This window comes from Mauremys reevesii, linkage group 1 (genome assembly GCF_016161935.1).
Source record: "Mauremys reevesii isolate NIE-2019 linkage group 1, ASM1616193v1, whole genome shotgun sequence".
Classification (NCBI taxonomy): domain Eukaryota; kingdom Metazoa; phylum Chordata; order Testudines; family Geoemydidae; genus Mauremys; species Mauremys reevesii.
Window position 1 is genome coordinate 100,322,031 of NC_052623.1, and position 15,400 is coordinate 100,337,430.

Here is a 15,400-nt window from a genome sequence, read left to right on the forward strand (position 1 = left end):
CTATTTCCCCTGTCATACACAGCAAAAGGGAAGACAAACACTTTATTTAACATCATAAGAACAGCCATACTGGGTCAGACCAAAGGTCCATCTAGCCAGGATCCTGTCTTCTGACAGTAGCCAATGCTAGGTGCCCCAGAGGGAATGAACAGAACAGGTAATCATCAAGTGATCCATCCCTGTCACCCATTCCCAGCTTCTGGCCAACAGAGGCTAGGGACACCATCGTTGCCAATAATGGCTAATAGCCACTGATGGACCCATCCTCCATGAATTTATCTACCGTATATACTCGCTCATAAGCTGAATATTTTTGACACATCAAAGAGCAGGAGTCAGCTTATAAACAGGTCTACCCCAAAATTTGATGACTTTAAACTCTATGGAATTATTGAATTGAATTGAATATCTAATACATTGTTGCTTTGTTTACCTGGAGCGTCTGAGGGGCTCCATGCCTGTAATGCTCCAGGTAAACAAAATGTCTTGACCCGCCAGCGGCTTACCCTGATGGGCTGGGAGCCAAAGGTTTCCAACCCCTGAAATATAGGGTTGGCTTCTGAAAGGGTCCTACAGTTTTTGCTATTTTTACTTATCCATTTTGGGGGGTCAGCTTATAAACAAACAGGCTAATGAATGAGTATGTACGGTAGTTCTTTTTTGAACCCTGTTATTGTCTTTAAGAGAAAAAAACAGGCAAATGTGGTTGGAGAAACACAAAAACTTGCAGGGGCTGGGACTGGTATAGTACCTGGAATTAGTTTTAATTCTTTTTTAAAACTTGATGATTTCAAGGTTTTTTAACTTGATGATTTTTAACTTGATGATAATGTCCCTTGCACTTAACCATTTTTTAAAAGTAAGAATAGAATGAGCCTTACAACTCATGTACCTTTTTCCTTGCTTTCTAATGATGAGGTGTATTTTTCCAAGTGTTCACTTATACCAAACTGGCTGCTTTATATTTCTTTGCAATTATATTTTGGCATTTAAAAAAAGTTATTTAATCTTATTTGCAATTAGATATGATTGAAGTAGCTTTTATGTTACACTGCAGTTTTTCTTTAACAGAAAAACAAAGGGGACAATAAAACGAAAGGAGATCCTTAAATTAGGAGTTGTAATATGTTGTGAGACAGTCTCAACCAGAGAACCCTATTTAGCATCATACTTATCTCAATAATTCACTTTAAAAAACTGTGGGACAAGCTGTGACACACAGTATGTGACACAAAAAAATTTCTCAGTGACAACGCATGACTGGCTCACAGAAACAGCAACCTTTTACATGAGCAGAGCTATGGCAGTGCAACAAGACAATTGGTTTCTGTAATAGAGGAAACCTGGGAAATCCATCTGTCCCATTGAGATAAACAGGACCAATCCCATGAGCAAAGTTATTCACATATGTAAGTGTTTGAACGATCAAGCCCTTACTTTGTAAAGGTCTCCATGCACCAGACAGAAGATCACTAAGAGATTGATCCTCAGTCCTTCTAACACAGGGTTTCTCAAAGATGGGTCACCGTTTGTGTAGGGAAAGCCCCTGGCGGGCCGGGCCGGTGTGTTTGCCTGCCCCATCTGCAGGTCTGGCCGATCGCGGCTCCCACTGGCCGCAGATCGCTGCTCCAGTTCTAACAGTTACTCTGCTCTCACTGAAGTCACTTGGACTCCTTCCAAGAGTAACTGTACAAGACCATGATTATCTATTTGCACAATTCGGCCAAAATCTCTAAAATATTCATTAAATTCAAACAGAAACATAAATCAATAATTAACTGATACTCAAAAAGTAAGCAATTTTATCATACCTGGCCTTTATTGGGAAGTTCTGAGCAATGTCTTTCATTACCTTTAAGGCACTATAAACAGGGGTGGAGATAATTTGAGAAGCTGCTTGAAAACTTAGATCTGTAAGAAAAAAAATCACTAAATCAACATAGCTTATATTGTAAAACTCTTAACATGCAAACACAGAGTTGGAACTCTTTATATTTAAATTAGACAGAAAAAAGCAGCATTAAAAGAACATTATTAAGGTGGTTAGAGACAAGGTGAGTGAGATAATATCTTTTATTGGACCAATTTCTGTTGGTGAGAGAGACAAGTTTTCAAGCCAAATAGAGCTTTTCTTCAGGTCTGGGAAAGGTCTGGCTAGAAAGATTGTCTCTCTCACCAACAGAATTTGATCCAATAAAAGATATTACCTCACTCACCTTGTCTCTCTAATATCCTGGAGCCAACACAGCTACAAATACACTGCATACATTACTAAGGGGTAAAGTCAAGCACACAGAAGTTATGAAATGACAGAATTAGGGTTGTCTTGTATAATTTCTTAGGTTTAAAAGAAAGTAGACGGATAAAACCGAAGTTCCATCATATGGCCTCACATTGACACCCATGTGGCTAATCTGCAAGGTAACTTCAGATCCACCGCACAGTCCTCTGTCACCTGAGCTAATGAAGTAACTGATAGCAATATTAGTGTGTCATCCTCTTTGTGGACCAGCACTAGAGGATGATGAAACACATAATTTACCAGACCCAGAACATTTCCAAATGGATAAAATATTTGGGGATTTTAGCTGCTGTGCTCTATCAACTCTCTATTGAGCATGTGCAAACTGTGATTTTTCAAAGGCTTATAACTTTATCACAGGGATGACAGAAGTTACGTTACTAGCACAAAGGCAATTCTCCTTACAAATTTCAAGTCCCTGCTCCAAACCATGAGAATGCTACAGAAAGGGCATCAGAAAATTGTTTAAATGGGTAAAATAATATTTTGTTTTAATTTTTTTATTTATTTATTTATTTTACAATTTTAGGTTAGGCTGAAATTGTTTAAAAAAAGAGCCTGAGGCAGATACCTGGCATGGAAAATTTCAGACCAAATGGTTAAAGTTTGGCAAAGTTACAACAACTGAAAATAGGGCCTTATAATGGGAAGTGTGGGGAAAGACTTAATAATAGGTGGCATTATGAGCTCCGCCTATAATAATATTTATTATTTCATCATGTGTTTTAAATTCTTGATTTCATATTTTCCGCAGGCATTAGATATGCCTGACCTATCTAGAATTATTAAAAAAAAATGAACATGGAAAAACACCACTCATTACCTGGGCAAAATAAATAGCATACTAGGTTTCAGAATTCAATGAATATCTGGCATGTCTTATTGATCAATTCTGCACCCATAAAATATACAATAAATATTTTACTGTTGCAGTAGATGTGCAAATGTCAGTTACACAAAACAGACAAACAGACAAAAAGAAATGAAGTCATCATTACCCATATGAATGAAGCACATGAAGCAGAAAAAAAACCCCTTCTTAATAACAAAGTTTAGCAGCATAAAGAAAATGTGCAAAATGATGTGTTAAAAAACCACAAAGAATAACTAAAACAAAAGTTAAATCAGAAGTACTATTATTATGTTATTATTGTTTAGATGGTGGCAATATCCACCAGGTGCTAGGCACACAAAGAAGTTACTCACCTTGTGTAACGATGATTCTTCAAGAAGTGTGTCCCTATGGGTGTTCCACTGTAGGTGTGCTTGCATTGCTGCGCTGCTGATCGGAAAACTTCAGTAGTGTCTGTAGGCCCACACATGCACTGTTTCTCCCAGTACCCCTCCATGAAGCTAGCCAGTGTGTGCGGGCTAACCCTCCTCAGTTCCTTCTCTACTGCAGAGTCATTGACAAGATCTCTGAAGCAGAAGTGAGGAGGGTAGGTTGAGGAGCACCGAGAGGGGGACAAATCTCAAAGAACCATCATTACTGCACAAGATGAGTAACTTCTTCTTTGAGTAGTGGCCCTATGGATGCTCCACTGTAGGTGATTTCCACACAGTATCCCTACCAGAGGGCTGGGGCTTCGGAGTCAGGTCAGTTACAGATGACAATACTGTGGAGCTGAAGAAGCATTGGAAGCAGAGTTCCCAGTGATCGCATAATGTTCTGCGAAGGTGTGGACTGATGCTCATGTCACCACTCTACAGATTTCTGAGATAGAGACATTCTTGAAGAAGGCAACGAATGAGGAGATCGACCTCGTGGAGTGTGCACAAATATTATTTGGCGGGGTCATGCTGTGGATTTTATAACATTGTCTAATGCAGTTCGAGACCTGTTTGAAGAGTCTCTGGGATGATATTGACAAGTCCTTAGATCTTGCCACAACAGAGAGGAAAAGTTTAGGAGATTTCCTGAAAGACTTCGTCCTACCCAGGTAAAAGTCTAGGACTCTTCTGACATCTAGAGTGTGCAATATAGCCTCCCTGTTTTTGGATGAGGCTTGAGGTAGAAAATTGGAAGGTGAATCAACTGGTTCATGTGAAATGGGGAGGTTACCTTAGGGAAGAATTTTGGATGTGGCCTGAATGTAAGCTTGTCCTGAAAAAATACTGGGGGGGAAGGGGACGGAATGTGCCATCAGAGCTGTTATTTCTCTTATTTTCCTAGCTGAAGTGTTTGCTGTCAGGAAGGCCATTTTTATTGAAAGGTATGTAAGTGAACAGGTGACCACAGGTTTGAAGGGAGGTCTAGTCAGGTCTTTCAATACCAGGTTTAGGTCCTGCATGAGGGTAAGATGTCAGGGTTGTGGGAAAAGGTTTACTCTACCCCTAAGGAATCGTTTAGCCGCTGGGTGTGATAGCACTGAGTATCCATCTACTAGACAGTGAAAGGCTGCTATAGATGCTAGGTGTACCTTGAGGGAAAGATTTTAGAGTTAGTACATAGTCTAGGATCTTTTGAAAAGTTGCAGATATTAGAGAGATTTGTTGGGAAATACACCAAATCCAAAACCAGGACTATTTTTCTAGGTAAGTCCAACATGTAAAGGACTTTCTACTGTGTAATTATACCCCTTGTACCTCCTTCGAGCAGGAGTTCTTTATGCACTGGAACCATGAAGGAGCCAAGCCCTGAGGCAAACAATCCCCACGTTGGGATAGAGGGTGCATCCTTCGTTCTGCGAGACGAGGTAAGGAATGGTCTGGAGAGAGATTGGCAGGCACCTTACAAGTTGTAACGGGTAAGGGTTCCAAGTCAGTCTTGGCCAAGAAGGAGCAATCAATATGATGTGTCCTTCTCTTTTTATTTTTAATAGGAGTTTTGACAGTAGGGAAAATGGAGGAAAGGCACAGAGAAGGTCCCTGCCCCATGGGAGAAAAAATTATTACTAACCTTTCTGTAACTATAGTTCTTTGAGATGTGTTGCCCATGTCCATTCCAATGTAGGTATGTGCACACCCGAAGTACAGCTGCTGGAATTTTTTCCTTTAGTGTTATCCATTGGAGTGGCTCCAGTGCCCTCCAGTTTCGGGCGCTCATAGTACCGGTATAAAGGGCCCTACTGGCCCCACTCCCCTTCGGTTTCTTCTTGTAGATAGCCTCCGAGAGCGGGGACAGAGGGTGGGTTTTGGAATGGACATGTGCAACACATCTCGAAGAACAACAGTTACTGAAAGGTTAGTAACCATTTTTGGTTCTTCAAATGCTTGCACATGTCAATTCCAACGTAGGTGACTCACAAGCAGTTGTACCGGAGGTGGGTTCAGAGATCAAGGATAGGCTGACTGTAAAAGCACATGGCTGAAGCCAGCATTGAGTACTGCACTGATGAACTCTATCCTTTGGACTGGGATGAGGATGACCTTCAAATGTGCAGCTCAGTCCTTCTCGGACCAGGGCTTGAAATGCCTGCAGATTAGGTAGTGGTCTTTCCTCTGAGCTTTCCCCAAACACTTGAGGAAGCTCAAATGTGAGTTGCTCAAAGGCACAGGCTTACTGCATGAGGTACAGGGCTTAAACCCCATTGACAGAGGCATGTCCCAGTACTATCCAAGTGAGGAAGTGTCCAAACTATCTAAGATCTATAAAGTACTAAAACTAAACTACAAGAACTATTAACACTACATTTGGAAGAAAAAACACTAAGAGAAGGATTGCCTAAGCAATGAGGGGTTCCAACAACTGTCACGGGAGGTAAGCAGGAACTGAAGGGGAACAGGGTCAGGAGGGCCCTTTATTCCAGTGCTACAAGCATGCGACACCAGACGGCACTGAAGCTGACCCAACAGATACCACTAAGGGAAAAAATTCCAGAAGCTGTGCTCAGGGTGTGCACACAACTACACTGCAATGGACACATGCAAGCACTCAAAGAGGAGGGATAGTCTCGCCCAGTGAGTGTTGTCCCATCCCTACTCTGGAGCAGTAGTGTGGACATTCCTTGTTCAGGTAAGTGGTGAACAAGTCCATGGTCGATGCCCCTCACTGCCTGAATAGGTACTGAAGTACCACTGGGTTTATCTCCCACTTGTGGTCATGTGGGAATTTGTGACTGAGACTGTCCACTATCAAGTTTTGAGTGCCCAGAAGGTAAGCCGCTGGTAGTGTGACATCATAGGTGATGCACCAGTTCCACAGTCTCATTGCCTCTGCACAGAGGTAGGGTGATCTGGCTCCCCCTTGTCGAATTATATAGTATATACATGCTATGTGGTCTGTTAAGACTCTCGGGTGTGATCCCTTGATCAGGAGGAGGAAAGACAGGGGCACAAGGAGAAACAGCGCATGTGCGGGCCTAATGGACACTGCTACCGAAGTTCTCCGATCAGCAGCAAAGGAATGCAACCACCCATAGGGATGCTATTCAAAGAAGAAAGACATTTCTTAGCACAAAAATCATATAATATCAGACAACAAAGACACATGAATGTGGGGGAAAGGAATATAATATACAAGGAGAATAATAAGGGTGATGTTAGGGGGGTGGGATAACTCAGTGGTTTGAGCATTGGCCTGTTAAACCCAGGGTTGTGAGTTCAATCCTTGAGGGGGCCACTTAGGGATCTGGGGCAAAAATGAGAACTTGGCCCTGCTAGTGAAGGCAGGGGGCTGGACTCAATGACCTTTCAAGGTCCCTTCCAGTTCTAGGAGATAGGTATATTTCCAATTATTTAAAAAAAATCTTATATGTCTTATTAGTTAACTTTTGGTTTCTTAAAAAAAAAAAAAAGGCAAACATGTTAAATTTCTCTCTCCCATCTTCCTCCCACAATTAAACCACCTCATGTTCCCTCCACAGCAATTCCCAACTTCAGTTCTAATGGCAATAAACCCCATCCCTCACATAAAATATGTAGTTCACTCACAAGATAAATAAAGAAATAGACAAGTGGATGAATTAATCAACTCGTTTCTTGCAGTCATGGATGAAATGAGACTTCAGGAGTGATTTAAATTAAAAGAGGAGGGATAGTCAAGAAGAGCTGTGGACCAATTACGAAATTAATGGACACTTTATAAAAGAAAAATATCTCTCTGGACAATGAGATTTTGAGAAAAAAACATTACTAACATTTTCATAACTTGTTTTTTGAGATGTGTTGCAAGTGTCCATGTTCCACTGTAGATATTTGTGTGCACCAGTGCACAGGTGTTAAAGAGTTTTTACCGTTGGTGGTACCCGTTGGGGCAGCCTCAGCATTCTCTGTTGTCTCACGTACACTGCACATGCATTAAGGACTGGGCCACCCCGAAGCCATTCAGTTCCTTCCTACCCCAATGGCTCCAACAGAGAGGAGAATGAGGTTGTGTCATGGGAGGGACATATGCAACACATCTAACAACAACAGTTATGGAAAGGTTAACAACTGTTTTTTCTTCTTCAAGTGATTGCAAGTGTCCATTCCACTTGTAGGTGACTCACACACAGACCCATCTGAAGGTGGGTTTGGAGTCTATTTGAACAGGAACTTGTGGTCCACTCGTCCTAATTTAGTATAATCTCTATACTGTTGAGAGACTGTGTAGTGAGAGTCAAATGTGTGACATGATGAACAGGTTGCCACTTTGCAAATGTCTAATATGGGCATGAGAGTCAGAAATGCCGCAGAGGCTGCTTGGGATCTAGTTGAATGACCCAACATTCTATGTGCTGGCTTCATGTTAGCCAACTGGTAAACACGGGCAAATAAAACCAGATATCTATGACAAAACCCTTTGCATGGAAACCAGACTACCCTTCATTCTGTCTAAAAATGCAATAAACAAAACAAAGATTTAAAAGGATTAGTCCATTCCAGATAAAATGGTAACACTTTTCTAATGTCTACAGTGTGCAGTGTCCCCTCTCCCTTATTACTGTCAGGCTTTGGGAAGAAGGTTGATAAGAAAACTGCTTAGAGACATGAAAAGTGAAGACCACTTTCATAAGAAAACTTGGATGAGGCTGAAGGTAGATTTTATCTGCTTTAAAAAAGCGTATAGGGAAAATATGACACTAAACACCCTCAATTCCCCTACTGGCCTGGCCAATACAATCACTTCTAAAAATGCTACCTTCACTGAAAGGTGCAACAGAGACCAGGTCACTAGAAGCTCAAAGTGGAGACCCATCAGCTTTGTTAAGACTAGATTCAGACTCCATGATGGAACAGGGCTCTGTACATGAGGAAACAGTCTATCCAAATCCTTTAAAAACATTATACCCATCAGGCTGGGATAAGAAAAAGAGCAGTTGCTCACAGGTGAGGGAAATGCCAATATAGTTTCTAAGTGAACCCTGATCGAGCTAATCGCCAATCCTTGATGTTGTCAGATAAAAAAGACAGTTCAGCACATGATGAATAAAAGCAAGAATAGGGGAGACCCCTTTTAGCCTCAACCGGATAGAAAACCTCTTCCACTTAGACATGCCAGAGCAATGTGTATGAGATGGGCCTTGTCCAATTTGACTTTGCACAGTTCTGGGCAGAAGAGGGATGGGGGGAGAAGCATACAGCAGAGCCTCTGAAAATGGCAGGAGAAAAGCATTCATCAATGAACCTGGGCTGTGTCCAGCTCTGAAGCAGAACCAGTGACATTTTGTGTTGTCCTTTGTTGCAAACAGATCTACTTGGCAAGTTCCCCAGAGCTGGAAAATAGACCTTGTTATAACTGGGTGAATGGACCACTCCTGATCAATAAACAGTCTGCTCATGTGATCTGCCAGCATACTCCGAGCCCCTGGGAGGTGGGTCACTTTCTGAAGAATAAAGTTGCTGATGCAGAAGTCCCAGAGCAGGACTGCTTCATGACAGAGTAGAGAGAACTGGGCTCCTCCCTGCTTGTTTACATTGAATTGTTGGTCGATCCCAATACACCCCTTCCCCTTATGCAAGGAAGGAATACCATGCAAGCTAAATGAATTGCCCACAGGTCCCTGATGCTGATATGCAGATTGAGATCTTGGGAAGACTGGAAACTCTGCAGGGGTCCCAGGTGAGCCCCCATCCCAGGTCAGAGGGACCCATGACTAAGGTAAAAGATTGTGGAGGTGGGGCAAAAGGAACTCCTTTGCAGACATTAATCATCTCTATCCACCAATCTAGGGAGGCTAAAATGTGATTTGGTATGCATACTAACATGTCTAGGTGGTGCCTTCTTCGAGAATACACCTCTGTCACCTAGCCCTGAAGGAGTCTAAGATGCAGTCTGGAACACTGGACCACATAAGTACAAGCTGCCATGTGCCCTAGCAGCCATAAACAATTTCTCACCAGAGAGGATAAGCCTTTAAGTCCAGAATGAAGCTTCACATTGTATGAAACCTTCTCTGGGGTAGCAAGGCCCTAGCTGCTGTTGAGACCAGGACCAACTTGTCTGAGTTGATCAACAGACCCAGCACGTCCAAGATGGATCAGATTATGCAAAGGCTGAACAGCACTTGCAATCTGGATTATCAACCAGTCATTCAGGAAAGGGAATATATGGACCGTAACCTCTGGGAAAATGCTGCTACTACCACCATAGGCTTTGTAAAAACATGTGAGGCAGCTAAGACCAAAGAGGAGGCCTGTAAACTAATACTGGTGGATACTGACAGTGAATCTCAGAATTTTTCTGTGGCGTTGAGTTGACAGGTGAAAGTAGGTGCCCTTTAAGTACATAGCAGCATATTATTCCTTCCTTGGAGCCAGGGGACTAACGGAAACTAGAGTGACCATCAGGAATTTTGATTTTTTCAGGAACTTGTTTTAACACCTTGTAGCAAGGCAGTGGGATACCCCATAGGTCATGGCGCAGGAAAGGAAATAGAAAAGCCCCGCTGCAAAGCTCAGTTGAAAGCCAGCCGCCGGAGAGGCCAGATGCCTGTGGTCTAGCTCCAGAGGGGACGCCAGCAGGTTGCGGCTGACCCGACGACTGGCCGGGCCAGCCGAGCCTACCCCTCACCAGCTACCCTGAGGAGGAGCCGCGCCTACCCCTCGCCAGCTACCCTGAGGAGCAGCCGAGCCTACCCTTCGCTAGTTACCCGGAGTAACCAATGGTGCTGGGAACCGCCGAGGACGCCAGCCAAACCCAGGTACCTTATGAGGGGGAGTCTGGAAGTAGCCCTGGGGCAGCCGACCCTGGCCTGGCCGCAGCAGAGTCGGAACCAATATCAGTGTGTTGCGGTCAGGATCCCCACTGACGCAGCAGCGAGTCTTCTGCCGCTGCTAGGGCCCCGGGCTGGGAGGCAGTGGAGTGGGTGGGCCTGCGTCCCCCCTGCCACCCCACTCACGGGTGGCAGTCTCCCCCTCGCACCAGACACTCAGAAGCCGGAGCTCCTGACTGTGTGTTTGCTGCCCCACCCTGACCTAGGGCCAGGGCTCATATTGAACTATTGGCTCAGCCCCTGCCTAAGGGCCCGAGCTCCTGACTGCGTGTTTGCTGCCCCGCCCTAACCCAGGGCTTGGGCCCAGAGCGACCTAGTGCGAGGCGGTGGGATACCCCACAGCCCCGCGGAGGGATGAGCCTCGGCTGAGCCCTTCTACACACCTTAGATCTAAAATAGGCCTTCAGGATCAGGAAGTATTGGGAGTAAAACCCCTTTCCGCTGAACAAAGAAGAGACTGCCTCTATTGTATCTCTTGCAATAACACTGCCTCATGAAAGAAGTCTGAAAAGTGTCAGTGAAGCGGCTGAGGGGAGGCAGAAATAAAATGAAGTATATGTCCCACTTCTACCATGCTTAGAACACACTGATCTGCTGTGATGTGGGCCCAAGTATGACAGGAGTGGGACAGGTGGTTTGCAAAAATTGGAGAAGAAAAATATGGCATTCATGGAACTGATAGCCTGCTGTCGACCTACCCATTAAAATGAGCTCTTGGAAGATGCCACCTTCCTCAATGATCCAACTACCTTATCTGGGAGCTTGTTTATGAACTTCAAAAGTGTATCCCACAGGGTGAAATCACAATGTACCAGCAAAGCTTGCTGGTATGCAATGTAAAGATGTAATTCATCTGTGGAATAAGGCTTCCTCCCAAATAAGTCCAGCTTCTTATCCTCTTAATCTTTTGGGGTTGAATCCTAGTGCCCCTGCCTCTGTTTTTCATTGGCTGCTGCCACTACAAAGGGGCCTGGAGGAGGATGGTTATACAGGTGCTTGAACCCCTGGAAGGGAACATAATACCGTCTCTCCACTCTTTTTGCAGTTGAAGGCAGGGAAGCTGGGGTTTGCCTGAGGACCCTGGTATGCTCTGAGATACCCTCATTTATTGGGGGAGCTATCCTAGCTGGAGTCAGAATGACCACCAGTTTGTAGGATTTTTTCCTGGACCACCTTCAGGTAGATATCTAGGGCCATAGCCATCCTCCTCAACAACTCCGGATGAGTCTTAAAATCATCAGGAGGTGGAGAAATAGGTTCCACCACGGTTGTCTCATCGGGGATGAGGAAGAATGGTACCAGGGGCTGATCCAGTTCCTGCTCCTCTTGCAGCTGAGAGGGATCCAGACTCTGCTCAATGCCGGGCTCAGTACCAATGCTTTGGTGTTTACAGTGTCGATGCTCCTGCTGCCAAGTAGTTGAAGCCAGGTGAGGTGGTTGTGCGGATAATCCTGATTGAGAGGGGAAGTCCCCTATGTTTCAAAAGGGCCACTGCTATGGCCCAGGCCCCAGCTACGCACAGCCCAAGGGTCTCTCCAATATGCCCCATGCAGGTACTGAGACTGAAACTAGGACTGGCAGGTGAAAAAGGGATGAAGGAGAATCCAGGGAACTACAGACCGGTCAGCCTCACCTTTGTCCCCAGAAAAATCATAAAGCTGGTCCTCAAGGAATCCATTTTGAAGCACTTGGAGGAGAAGAAGGTAATCAGGAAATGTCAACATGGATTCACCTGACCAACCTGATTGCCTTCTATGATGAGATAACTGGCTCTGTGGATATCAGGAAAGTGGTGGACATGATACAGCTTGACTTTAGCAAAGCTTTTGATACGGTCTCCCACAGTATTCTTGTCAGCACAAGTTAAAGAAGTACGGACTGGATTAATGGACTATAAGGTGAATAGGAAGCTGGCTAGATCATCGGGCTCAATGGGTAGTGATCAATGGCTCGATGTCTATTTGGCAGTCACCATCAAGCGGAGTCGGTCCTGGGACTGGTTTTGTTAAAAATCTTCATTAATGATCTGGATGATGGAATGGATTGCACCTCAGTAAGTTCATGGATGACACTAAGATGAGGGGAGAGGTAGATAAGCTGGAGGGTAGGGATAGGGTCCAGAGTGACCTAGACAAATTGGAGGACTGGGCCAAAAGAAATCTGATGAAGTTCCACAAAGACAAGTGCAGAGTCCTGAATTTAGGACGGAAGAATCCCATGCACTGCTACAGGCTGGGGACCAATTGGCTAAGCGGCAGTTTTGCAGAAAAGCACTTGGGGAACTAGATGTGAGTCAACAGTGTGCTCTTATTGCCAAGAAAGCTAGCGGCATATTGGGCTGCATTAGTAGGAGCATTGTCAGCAGATCGAGGGAAGTGATTATTCCCCTCTATTTGGCACAGGTGAGGCCACATCTGGATTAATGCGTCCGGTTTTGGGGCTCCCACTACTGAAAGGGTGTGAACAAATTGGAGAGAGTTCAGCAGAGGACAACGAAAATGATTAGGGGGCTGGGGCACATGGCTTACGAGGAGAGGTTGAGGGAACTGGGGTTATTTAGTCTGCAGAAGAGAAGAATGAGGGGGGATGTGATAGCAGCCTTCAACTTCCTGAAGGGGGGTTCCAAAGAAGATGGGTAGTGGCAAATGACAGAACAAGAAGCAATGGTCTCAAGTTTCAGTGGGGAAGTCTAGATTGGATATTAGGTAAAACTATTTCACTAGGAGGGTGGTGAAGCACTGGAATGGTTTACCTAGGGAAGTGGTGGAATCTCCATTCTTAGAGGTTTTTAAAGCTTGACAAAAGCCATGGCTGGGATGATTTAGCTGGGGTTGGTCCTGCTTTGAGCAAGGAGTTGGACTAGATGACCTCCTGAGGTCTCTTCCAACCCTAACCTTCTATGACATATCCCTCCTGATGAGACTGTTAGAAGTGGGATCCTATGTATCCCAATTTAGAGTTTGATGAAGAAAAAGGTACTTCCTGTGACCACGGCAGTGCCATACCCATCAGTACCAATGAAGAAGGCTCAGACCTTGAAGAAAGAGGAGCTAGGGAGATAATCTGTGACTTTCCCCTGGACAGTACTGCCTAATTAGAATCCTGATGGCTGAATTTGAGGGAGCTGCCTGATGAGGAGGTGAAGGTACTGAAAGAGGTACCTTGGCTGCTGGTACCATCTGAGTCTCTTAACTGCTGGTGATGGTAGCACAAATAGGTCTAACAACTCACTCACAGCCTCAAACACCTCTCGGTACTGGTAGTTCCAGAGATAGATGGTGGATTCTGGGGTGCTCAGTACCCAGACTGAGGTATACGGTTCAGATGGAAAATGTAGCACTGATTAGCAAATATTTTAATTTGGCTGCCCCGTCCTTTTTTAGAATGGGGCTTAAAGCCTTGACAAGTACCACACTTGTTGCTCAGATGAGCCTCCCCCAAGCACCTAAGGCAGCTGAGGTGAGGGTCACTATTAGGCATTGCCTAATCACAAGAATGGCAGAACCTGAAACCCAGAGAGTGCAGCCTATCACCAGTAGCGGGGCCGATGCCCAGACTGGATGCCAGAACTATACAAAACAACAAAAAACATTTTTTTATTTTTTTTTACTAACCAACTAACTACTAAACTACCTAACAAATTCCTAGGTACTATTTACAGGTTTTGAGAAAAGACTTGCAGAAACAAGGACAGGGAGCTCCAACAACCATCATGGGCAATAGGAAGGAACTAAGGAGAGATTAGGGGCGGCTTGGGTCTTTATGCATATGCAGGAGACAGCAGAGGGCACTGAGGCCGTCCTGATGGATACCACTAAGGTTCAAAACTCTCAGACTACTATGCACTGGACAAACACATACACTGGAATGGACATATGAAAATCACTCAAAGAAGAACTTGCACTTCCACTGGGGCAGTAAAAAAATAAAAATAAAAATAATCCCGTCTCAGACCAATGAATACTGAATGCACACCAAAGCTTTCATTAATTAGTGCCTCTAGAATTCATTTCATGCAGTGCCATTAAAAGTATTCACCTGTTTTGTGTACAAATTAATAGCCACAGATAATAAACCAAAAAAAAAATAAAACCATATGGAATTGGAAAGAATTAGAGTTACTGATTAGTGTTACTGACTGTGAAAAATGGAGCATACATAATCAGATTTTGACATCCTTTAATGTTCCCACCAGGCATCAAATGCCTCATTAAGTATGTATACATCCTGCACTAGACCAATGTTTTCCACGTGGGATAGTGGAATAATAATAATTAGTCTTACATCATTCCCTCTTACCCAATTAGAAACAATCCAAATGTCTCTTCTGGAAATCAGGACACAATATTTGAACTATGAGGGAAGACCAGACAGAGCTCTGGGTCAGTTATTTTACAACAGAAAGATTTTAGATTTAGATACTCAACAAGCACTTTTAGCAACTTGGGATTCCTTCTCTCTCTTATGCATAATTAAGGAATTATGCTCTTAACATCCAAGATGTGAAGATTTTCCAGAGATTACTGACAAGAAGGGAAAGTAAAATATCCTTCTTTTCAGTCTCTATGGTTTCTAGGTTATTTCCAACATGGGCTGAGTAAATAAGAAACCATTTCCCGAGTATTCAGTTTTGAATATTCAGTGCTAACATTTATTTTTCTTCAGTATGTTTCTTTAACACCACCTTCTGCTGCCCAATCTCTTTGAGCCTTAATGGAGAATCATAATTTGAAATACAATGTTCTAAATAGGACAGCTCTTTTATTAAGTAAGCACACTTCTCCACAATACTCTTTTCCTGAAACAACCCACAAAAAATGTTCTACTTTCTATTAAGCTAACACGTAAATAAACTAAAAATGATTTCCTACTGTAACTGTGTCCTGAATTGAACATATTATGGGAATCCTAACAGGTAACTGATGGGGCAAGTGCTATTAACGTAAAAACAGATAGACTTATT

At 43.7% G+C, this 15,400-nt stretch overlaps 1 protein-coding gene across 12 annotated transcripts in view; it reads right to left on the reverse strand.

The window, feature by feature from the left end:
* The window catches only part of UGGT2 (UDP-glucose glycoprotein glucosyltransferase 2), a 413,106-nt gene that overhangs the window by 213,173 nt on the left and 184,533 nt on the right, over positions 1-15,400 (reverse strand). For all 12 annotated transcript variants that reach the window (XR_005588059.1, XR_005588057.1, XM_039499669.1 and 9 more), the window contains one exon: positions 1,812-1,911. Coding sequence is in view for 10 of the 12 variants with exons in the window: in XM_039499669.1 (XP_039355603.1) it covers positions 1,812-1,911 (100 nt within the window). In the remaining 2 variants the exon portion in view is untranslated. The remainder of the gene's footprint in view (positions 1-1,811; positions 1,912-15,400) is intronic.